Below are 10410 nucleotides of genomic sequence, written 5' to 3' on the forward strand. Positions count from 1 at the left end.
GTGCTTTACTTAAAGGGGTACTCCGGTGCTTAGACATCTTATCCCCTATCCAAAGGATAGGGGATAAGATGCCTGATCGCGGGAGTCCAGCTGCTGGGGACCCCCGGGATCATGCACGCGGCACCCCGTTTACCGGCGACTACAGGGCGGGTGGCGTGTGATGTCACGTCCCCGCCCCCGTGTGATGTCACGCTCCGCCCCTCAATGCAAGGAGGGGCGTGATAGCTCCCGTAGGCTTGCATTGAGGGGCGGAGCGCGACTTCACACGGGGGCGGGGGCGTGACGTCACACGCCGCCCGCCTTGTAGTCGCCGGTAATCAGCGCTCTGGGGACTGATTACAAACGGGGTGCTGCGTGCATGATCCCGGGGGTCCCCAGCGGCGGGACTCCCGCGATCAGGCATCTTATCCCCTATCCTTTGGATAGGGGATAAGATGTCTAAGCACCGGAGTACCTCTTTAAAATTAGCTAATTTGTCAATTGTTCCTTATGTACATTATTACCCATAAACCTTTGCTATGATTAAGAATGTTGCACAGGAAAAATACATGAGTCCTATAGAAGGGTTTAAACTTCCATGTGTTTTATTGACCTGTGGAAATGAATAAAGGAACTATGATTGGTGCTCGATCATCTCGTACCTGAGGACACATTCACTCTTCTTTTGATTTGTGTAAATTTTTTACTTTTTGTTTTTTTCTATTCTTAGATATAAACATTTCATTATCCTGCAGATTGGCAGACATGATGCCGTACAATAAGATCTCACATCATGTTCTACTGATGCTCTTCACACTTGGTCTTGGCTAAATCTTTCACAAATTTATCCCACTTTTTTTGCCATACGTCCATCAATCTGTCCTTCTTCTTTGGAGACAATGAGCTGAACCTGTTAAAGAAGTAGATATTAGCAGGGTGATCCAGGTGAAGAGGGTGCAGGTACTAAAGAAGTACAATGTCTGTCCTCTAGATAGTTTTAACCTGCTCAGAGCTCCTCAATTCTTCTGGCACCTCAACTTTCCCAAACAGAGAAGATGAGGAGTGGCCATAATTACATTCTACCCTTCAGAGCTAACAGGAACAGTAGGACAATCCTCTAAGTTTGCCTAGAACTGTGTTGAGACTTTGCTGTCACTTACCTGATTGAGTTGACCGCTAGCTGTTTAAGAGTCTTCAGATCGGCCTTTAGGCCCCCAATTCCCATGAACACCTCATAGAAGTCATATGACAATCCTTGGGTGCCAAACATGGCTGGGTCATCGGAGCTGATAACCAGAGGATGACCTTCAGCCAGCAGAGTAGCTGCAGGGTGGTTGCGCAGGTCAGACACTAAAAGGAGGACCTGCAGGCGAGAGGCATAGGTCAAATTACATTGGGATGGAGTCCTGGGTGACATACATTTAACCCCTTAAAGGGGTACTCCACTGCTCAGTGTTTGGAACAAACTGTTCCGAATGCTGGAGCCGGCGTCGGGAGCTCGGGACGTCATAATCCAGCCCCCTCATGATGTCACGCCCCGCCCCCTCAATGCAAGTCTATGGGAGGGGGCGTGATGGCTGTCCTTAGATGGCAACCAGTTAAGATAGTGGTGCCACAACTGACCTGGTTGGAGATTGGACAGATCTCTAAAGGCACATTCATCTTCATAGATATCTCCCGGGCCGCAGGGTGTTTGAGGATGGCGTATCCATGACCGATCCGGGAAGTCTTCAGCAACAAGGCGTCCAGCAGATTTTCATCTACATCCATGCCTTGCCAGTCTGAAAATATTTGCACATGGTCATATAGACAAATACACTGTGAAAAGTAGAAAGAATAATGCCACCTATCTGTAAACTGCTACCTTTTTAGGTATAATTGGAATATGGAAGTACTTGGTAAGTATCTTGTTATGCCACTTAGTTTATGTCCCTCTTTTTTTAATTTAACTAGTACTCATAATTGGCGCTAAAACCCCACCAGAAACGCTGTAACACCTCTGCCTGGAATAAAACTCTTCCACTTCCAGGGAATGATTTACTATGGAGGCGGCAGGCCTTTACACTATAACCTCATTTGCTTACCAGTCTCTCCAGCATGGAAAAAATATGGCAGGGTATCCCCCATCTTGCTGGGGATGGTGAGAGCTTCTCGTAACTGGTACAGTGATTTACCGAGATCTTCTTGGCCAACCTTACAAAAGAAAGAGATTGATGCTGCATCTAATGATTAAATGCACTGAGATTGCTTTCTCTAAATATGAAAGATTTTGGGTTGACCCAGACCAAGGAATATGAGATTCCAACTGGAGAAACCAGACCCAGGTACTTGACTCTTTCTCTGAACAGATGACACTTGAGGGGCGAGAGGACTAACCTCTCTAGAGAAAGAGAATGATTTGTGCCCTAAGTACTCACTGCTTTCTCTGAACAAATTACACTTGTGAGGCTTCAGCTATAAACCATACATCTCCAGGCTGGTTGACACCAAGTCTAACGTCTGTAGGTGCTCAGAGAAGGGGAAGGATGTTTTTCTCAGGTACTTGCTCTGTCTGATGATGTAGCCATTCAGCAGTCATTTCCATAGTGCCTTAGCCTCTTGAATGAGCACGGGAGCCAGTTGCGAATCGCTAGGGGCTCCAGCCAGCCCAAATATAAAAGGAGGTTTGTTAGTGTGTATTAATAAAAAGAGTGCTTTTTTTCCCCCTTTGTTCTCAAAAGTCCCTAACACTGTGCGCTGTTCCATACCTTCTTTCTATATATTGTGCACTACAGTGATATTTAAAAAAACAAATGTAAGTATTACTTACAGATGCTCTTCATACGTTCAAAGGAAATGCCTATGGGCAGTGCATATCAGTATGGGCGGAGCAATTTGGTATGGGTGGGGTATATTGGTGTGGGTGTGGCATACCTTGTGGGGGAGGAGCTTAGCGGCCTCCTCAGTAGTTCTTGCAGGGGGGGGGGGGGCCCAAATTTATTGTTACCCCACTGACTGGAGCCATGTGTCAAAAGCAATGGGACAAACACCCTTTTCTAATCATGTTGAGGTTATACTAGGTTAACTTGGCTAGAGGTGTATGGGGTAAAGCTGAAGACACACAAGGGCCATCTTTGCAGATAAGTCATCAAGAACCTGGGACAAACATCCTTTTCTAAGCACCTAGGGGGAGATTTATCGAAACCCGTCCAGAGGAAAACTTGCTGAGTTGCCCATAGCAACCAATCAGATTGCTTCTTTTAAAAAATGAAAGAAGCGATCTGGCTGGTTGCTATGGGTAACACAGCAGGCTTGGTGTTAACAGACTGGAGGTGTATGGATTTAAGGTGAAGTGTCATCTGTTCAGAGAAAGCATCTAGTACCTGGGACCAGCCTTCTTCTCTGACTATCTAGAGAGGTTAGACTTGGTGTTAACCTGGCTGGAGGTGTATGGGTTGAACTGAAGACCTACTAGTGTCATCTGTTCAGAGAAAGTGTTGACTACCTGGGACAAACATTATTCTCTTTTAAGCATCTAGAGAGGTTAGACTTGGTTTTCACCATACTGACATGTGACTAAGCCCCAGGTCCTTCTGTGGCCTTTCTATATACATATACTGTACACATAATATATATATATATATATATATATATATATATATATATATACTGCCCAGCCTCCTGTATACACATTGACTCGTCTATGGTCAACACAAGTGAGATATTTCTTACCAAATCAAAGCCTGCCATGATGTCCGGAAACTGAGACATGAGCTTAATTGCATAATGAATGGCTTCCTTCACTACAGGAAGATCTTCTTGTCTAGAGAGGGGAAAGTTATATCATCAGTATTTCTAAGACCTCCATATTAGAAGCTCATATATTCACTGGTAAACAAACTTTGCATTCTCATAGAATATACTAAATCCTCCAGTCTATCTAGTTATCAGGGCCGGACTGGCTTGGCGGGATACCGGGAAAATTCCCGGTGGGCCGCTCACCCTGGGGCCGGCAATGGCCGGCCAATTACTCAGGCACCATCAGACTGACCCGTTTTTATATATTCAGCACGGTTGCGGCGCAGTGCGGTCGGGCTGCGGCGGACGCCCATGCACACTACACTACACTAGGATACAAGGGCCTGATACTAGTATCAGGCCCTTGTATGCAGAGCAGCAGCGGCCGCAAAGTGAAGAAGCTATAAGCTCCGCCTCCCGGCCCCGTCAGTGTCACTCACCCTCCTCGTCGCTGTCGTCATGACGTCATCTGCTCAGAGGAGGTCGCGCGGCGCAGGACATCATCACGCTGCCCACACTGGGAACGCAGACGTCGCGTTACTGGGCAGGCTCAGGCGCAGTCTCGGAAAGAACGGGCATGTGATGATTAAGGTAAGTTACTAGTCCCTTTTTTTATTTTACAAATACTCTGTTTGTGGACCTATCTGCGGTTGCCTAATGTAGGGGGGAAGTATCTCAGCCAGTCACTGTGGAATCTGGACCTATCTCTATCTGCCTAATATGGGGCGGGTATCTGCCTCTGGACCACCTATGTGCCCAGGGTAGTAGAGTGTGTCTGCCTGTGTCTGTGGACCTATCTGCCTAAGGGGGGGGGGGTGTAGAGTGTATCTGCCTGTGGCTGTGGACCTATCTGCCTAAGGGGGGGGGGTATCTGCCTGTAGACCTATCTGCCTAAGGGGGGGGGGTATCTGCCTGTCTACCTATCTGCTAATCTAAAGGGGGCTTCCTTTCTGTCTAATCTAAAGACTGCCTAATGCCTGCCTAACATATCTAATCTAAGGGGGGGCTGCCTGTCTACCTCTCTGACTAATCTAGGGGGGGGGGCGCTACCTGTCCACCTATGTGCCTAATCTAAAGGGGGAGCCTGCCTTCCTGCCAACCGACCTATCTGCCTAATCTAAAGGGGGGGGGGGAGCATGCCTGCCTGCCGTCCATCCTATCTGCCTAGGATCTCAGCCGGAGATCTACCAAATGTGGAGGGAAAGGGGAAAGACCTAATATTGGGGGGAATTACCAAGCTAATATGATAGGAGGGAGCTAGTATGGGAGCATTGAGGGGGCCTGACTGCCATATGGAGGAACAGAGGGGGCCTAACTGCCACATGAGGACATAAAAGGGACCTAGCTACTATATAGGAGCACAGAAAGAACCAAACAACGATATAGGAGCATAGAGGGGCCCTAATACTAAATGGAGCACAGAGTGGGGCTTTACAATTTGGGAGCACAGATTGGGCCTTACTGCTATATGGGGGCACTATTACTATGTAAGTTGCCCAATATTGATGGGAAGTTTGCATATAGTTAATAATGGTGCTGGAGCAAGGAGCCAAAAAATGTTTGTTTTGCAGATTCTGCGAAGACAAGTCTTGACCGGGAGAGGTCTTATGACAGTACAGATGGAGAAGAATAAAGATGAACACAGAAGACGTCAGCTGTGATTCACTTGGAGAAGACGTCAGCTGTGATTCACTTGGAGAAGACGTCAGCTGTGATTCTCTGGATGTAACTGTAAGCATTTATGCGGTGTGTACCTCCTGTGTAGTGTTGGTGTCTACCTGTATATGGGCACTGTAGCAAGGGAATCTTGGTCTTAGCCTAGTGGATTTTATTCAGTAGCAGTGTGGGCATATTGGTCATTCTGTGGTTATGATGTGGCAGTATATATCGTTCTTGGTATACAGGATTTGGTTAGTAACAGTAGGATGGTGATAATATTCCTAATATTCCTCCTTGTATACTGGTATTATTGTTAATATTGGTCTCAGTATACAGGAATTGGTCAGTACCAGTATGATGGTAATATGTATAGTAATAATATTCCTCCTTGTATACTGATATTATTGGTAATATTGGTCTCAGTATACAGGATTTGGTCAGTAACAGTATAATGGTAATATTATTCCTCCTTTTATACTGATATTATTGGTAATATTGGTCAGTATACAGGATTTGGTCAGTAACAGAATAGGGGTAATATGTATTGTGATAATATTTTCCCTTTTTCTACTGGTCACATTGCTATCAGTATATTGGATTTCTACATGCAATTGTTAGGATTTGGCAGGCTGGATGTGGATCCTCTGTGTCAGCGAGGGATTGGCGTGGACTGTGTCGGTTGACCGGTTCTAGGGTTGCTACTGGTATTCACCAGAGCCCGCCGCAAAGCGGGATGGTCTTGCTGCGGCGGTCGCAACCAAGTCGTATCCACCGACAACGGCTCAACCTCGCTGACTGCTGAGAAGGCGTGGGACAGAAGGACTAGGCAGAGGCAAGGTCAGACGTAGCAGAAGGTCGGGGCAGGCGGCAAGGTTCGTAGTCAATAGCAATAGCAAGATGTCAGGTACACTGGTAAGGCAAACACTATAAACGCTTTCTCTGGCACAAAGGCAACAAGATCCGTCAAGGAAGTGAGGGGGAAGTGAGGTTAAATAGACAGGGAGCAGGTGGAGGCTAATTAGACTGATTGGGCCAGGCGCGCCCTATGGAGCTGAGCCGCGCGCGCCAGGACGTGACAGCCGGGGACCGGAACAGGTGAGTGACTTGGGATGCGATTCGCGAGCGGGCGCGTCCTGCTAAGCGAATCGCATCCCCGCCGGCAGGGTCATTGCAGCGCTCCCGGTCAGCGGGTCTGACCGGGGCGCTGCTGAGAGAGGAACGCCACGAGCGCTCCGGGGAGGAGCATGGACCCGGAGCGCTCGGCGTAACAGCAATGCTTCAGTTCCTCTATTGAACCTTTTTCAAGCATTGCCACCATTTTTCACTGTAATGGACTGCTGCACCACCATTTAACTTATTTTTATGTGATTCGATCTTGGATGCTTTCACTATTTCATTGAAACATATGGTGAAGTGGTGCTGTATGTATTCTATGGGTGACAATGTAGAGAGATATATGAGAGAGAGAAAGAGAGAAGGAATCACTGCAGAACATCTGTGTTTCATGCAAAAATAGAAAGTGGGTTTTATTCCAACATGTGTAGAGTTACAGGCAAAGTTTCTGCTGGCTCACACAGACATTGGGGGTGATTTATCAAAACCTGTCCTGAAGAAAAGTTGCCCATAGCAACCAATCAGATCGCTTCTTTCATTTTTAAAAGGGCCTGTGCAAAATAAAAGAAGCAATCTGATTTCTAAAAGTAGTCTGATCACCATAGCAATAAATGCTCTACCCTTGATGATTGATCCATGTTTTCAACTTTTTTTGCTCTTTATATATGTCTTATCTATTAATAAGGCCCTCTTCAGATGCATGATTTTACCTTTTATGAACAAGAAAATGATGACATGCTGGTATAATGAGGCAACACTATGGGGCTGGTAGGAAATTTTTTCCAGGGCTGGTTTTCACACCCACTCCGGCCCTGCTAGTTATCCATCATACTGTAACGTGATGCATAGCACGCACATCGTTAAAGGGGTACTCTACCCCTAGACATCTTATCCAGGGGGGTCCAGCCGTTGGGAACCCCGCAATTTCTCCTGTAGCACCCATGTCATCTGCTACACGGAGTGAACTTTGCTCCGTGCCTGATCACGGTCTATGCAGGGGCTGGAGTATCGTGATGTCACGGCCCTGCCCCTTTTGACGCCACACCCCGTCTGCCCCTCAATACAAGTCTATTGAAGTGCGTGTGACATCACGAGGGGGCGGGGCCATTCAATACTTCTGCCCCTGTATTGCCCGTCATCGGGCATGGAGCGAAGTTCGCTCTGTGCAGCAGATGATACGGGGTGCTGCAGGAGAGAACACCCGCGATCAGATATCTTAGATATCCCATATTCTTTGGATAGGGGATAAGCTGTCTAGGGGTGGAGTACCACTTTAAGGTTGTTATGCAAACTACAGATAGAACAACCAATTAAGTTTTCACCTAGTGGTGTTATGCTAAGAGCACAGCACCTAGTTGCGCTTAGATAGAGGAATGAAGATGGTCAGCAGCGTTAAGGTCTCTTCGGTATCCATATGCGTTCGCCAGTATAGTGGTCAAAATCAAAAAAGAAAGGACATCGAGAGAGGCGCTCCTCCAAATATATGCGACCGTATTTATTCCCAGGAGCATGAAAGTTGGGTGACAACGGGCATGTTGTAATACTGGCCATGTTGGTTGTCAACTATGGTTAGTTAAGCAGAGATGCATCCCTCAAATCCCATATTGCTTAGTAGCTAGACCACTGCCATGAATGTCAAATTTGTCATGCACGACCCAGGGAAAGCTGGGTATCATCTTTTGTGTGTGCCATGGGTGGTCCAATTGACTGATTCCATAAACTATTCTAACTATGAAAGGACAACTGAGACAATTATAATATTGTGTTCAGCCATTTAGTGGGTCACCTAGCTGTTAGGGTGCACTCACATGTAGCACAAGCCACCTGTGGGGGCCAACAATTATGCTGGTGTTACAGGTGTGGTTTCGTTCACATGTGGCAGCTAAAATGTATAAGTGCAACCTTACAGTGCCCACTGAGGTTATTACTTAGTCTTCCAACATGTTTGGCATCTAAATCTACCCTTCCCTTTTTCTCTCCCTTCTACTTCTTTGCCTATTTGTTAGTATTCTCTGAAGAGCTACGATTTTGTTCCTAAACCAGGAGGCTTAGGATGAGCATTGGGCCCACCGAAAGTGCTCTGCAATGCCTGGCTGCGTAGTATGTGATCCATTAAAGTTTGGTTAGATATTAGACTTACCTGTGTACGGTATAAATTATCTTTATTCCATAGAAGTCTGGATAGTCTTCCTTAAATCGATTGGCTATCTCTCTGTAAGCTGCCACTACCCAGGCGCGATCGTGCGTTGTGCCATCTAGCTCATATACCTGAGGGGAACATTTGGACACAATCTACTAGGCACCTTAGGGGCATTATTGTAGGTGTAAATGAAGCATTTCTCTACACCTTTTTTGTGTGCTGTTTAATATGTAGGAGCACCAAATTTATTAAATGGTCGCAGAGTGTTTCATAAATTTTGTGAAGGTACACATTTTATGAAATTTTACTCTTCACATACACCATAAAGCTAAGATAAGTCAGGGCTGGTGTAGTTTAAAAACTTTTCAATGGCATTGTGCCTTTTTTGTGCCTTTTCACTTTTCACAAAAAGGCACAGTTTATAAAACCCTTCCATATCATGTGTATTGCCAAAATTAGTAGATTGCAAGAAATCTCTAAATCAAAAGACGCAAATCAACCCTGCTTACACCTTTTTCGCTCCTTTTCTAGACACACAAAATAGTCTAAAGATAATGATAAATGTCAGCCCATCTTCCTAGAGTCTTCTTGACGACTCACAAAATCCATAGAATGAATACACTTACCGGGGAGAGCATTGTTCTCAGCTCAACGTACTGGATGTTGTCTTGATAAAGCTCTTTGAGACCCTCGTAGATATACTTCTTGAAGATAGGGGCGTAGAGAACGAGGCCAGAACATGCGATAAAAGCCCCCTCAAACCTGCGCCATACTACGTCTTGGGTCGGGTAATCCAGCTCTGGGGTGTCCGTCAGCAACGTTAGGTTACGTATCAGACTGAAATAAAGAGATGTATAGAAACCAGCTGCATTGAAGCCTGCTACAGTCCCTGCCTGAGCACTTTTATCCCATCACTGACCTTCTATCGAACTCAGTGACGTTCCCCAGGTTCTCTCGGTACGTCTTGAGAAGGAGCCACTGGGAACAGCCGGATGGCAGATTCCCCAATGGGGCTGGCTTGGAGAACAAGAAATTAACTTCCCCACCGCTTGTGAAACAGATGTAACATTGTGGTTGATATGAGGCATAATTCACCAGCCAATCCACGCTCAAGATTGCTGGGTCATGTAAGTGCAGAGCGCCCCCTATGGGTTGTAGAATAAAAGCAGTCACCAGTGGCGATGTGTTTATTCTGCGTCCAGCATAATATTCAGTTTGTTACCAGTTTGACAAGTTAAATTTTAAAAGACTGCACACACAGAATCCCTAGATAATGTTAAAGGTTTTTTTCAAGGAAATTCATTTAAATTAAGATTTAAAAAAAATCCCTTTAATTCATGGCTGCCATTATTGTGTAAGGCATGTAGCTAGTAACTGGGGGGGACAATGCCTATGGAAGTCATCACTCACCTTTGGGCATCTCTCGAAGAATACTGAACACTTTGCTTTTCTGGATGTGCTCCCGAGCCTTGAAGAAGTGCATGCTGGGAGGGAAGATGCCGGTACTGATTGCCTCATTCATTTCTGCTTCTTTTATCTTCATCAGGTTCTTGTTGGCCTCTCGTTCTTTCTCTCCCAAGACTACGCTGCCCCCAACTCTGAGGGATTTTTCTTGCTTTAGAAGAACGTCCCTCTTCTCTTGTAAAGGCAAAGAGCAGCCAAGACTGACCAAGGAGAGAAAAAGAATCCAAGACAGCGACATCTTTATCTTTAGTTAGAGTGATGGAGATGAAACAGTGAGC

At 46.0% G+C, this 10410-nt stretch overlaps 1 protein-coding gene and 1 long non-coding RNA gene across 5 annotated transcripts in view; one reads left to right on the forward strand and one right to left on the reverse strand.

The window, feature by feature from the left end:
* LOC130267744 (uncharacterized) overlaps positions 1-10410 on the forward strand; it is a 46377-nt gene that overhangs the window by 14672 nt on the left and 21295 nt on the right. For 2 of the 4 annotated variants that reach the window (XR_008843267.1, XR_008843270.1), the window contains exon 2: positions 5328-5487. This is a non-coding gene — a long non-coding RNA (uncharacterized LOC130267744). Of the gene's footprint in view, positions 1-5327; positions 5503-10214; positions 10405-10410 lie in introns of all 4 variants that reach the window. The other 2 variants (XR_008843268.1, XR_008843269.1) reach the window with 2 other exon arrangements.
* On the reverse strand, positions 579-10404 carry LOC130267742 (adenosine deaminase 2-like). Its single transcript, XM_056517903.1, has 9 exons — positions 10079-10404; positions 9588-9813; positions 9295-9505; positions 8669-8796; positions 3691-3781; positions 2064-2172; positions 1603-1760; positions 1140-1342; positions 579-889 (listed from the first exon to the last, which is right to left on the reverse strand). The coding sequence occupies exons 1-9, from the start codon at positions 10368-10370 to the stop codon at positions 778-780; spliced, it is 1530 nt and encodes a 509-aa protein (XP_056373878.1). The 5' UTR covers positions 10371-10404; the 3' UTR covers positions 579-777.

This window comes from Hyla sarda, chromosome 4, assembly GCF_029499605.1.
Source record: "Hyla sarda isolate aHylSar1 chromosome 4, aHylSar1.hap1, whole genome shotgun sequence".
Lineage (NCBI taxonomy): Eukaryota > Metazoa > Chordata > Amphibia > Anura > Hylidae > Hyla > Hyla sarda.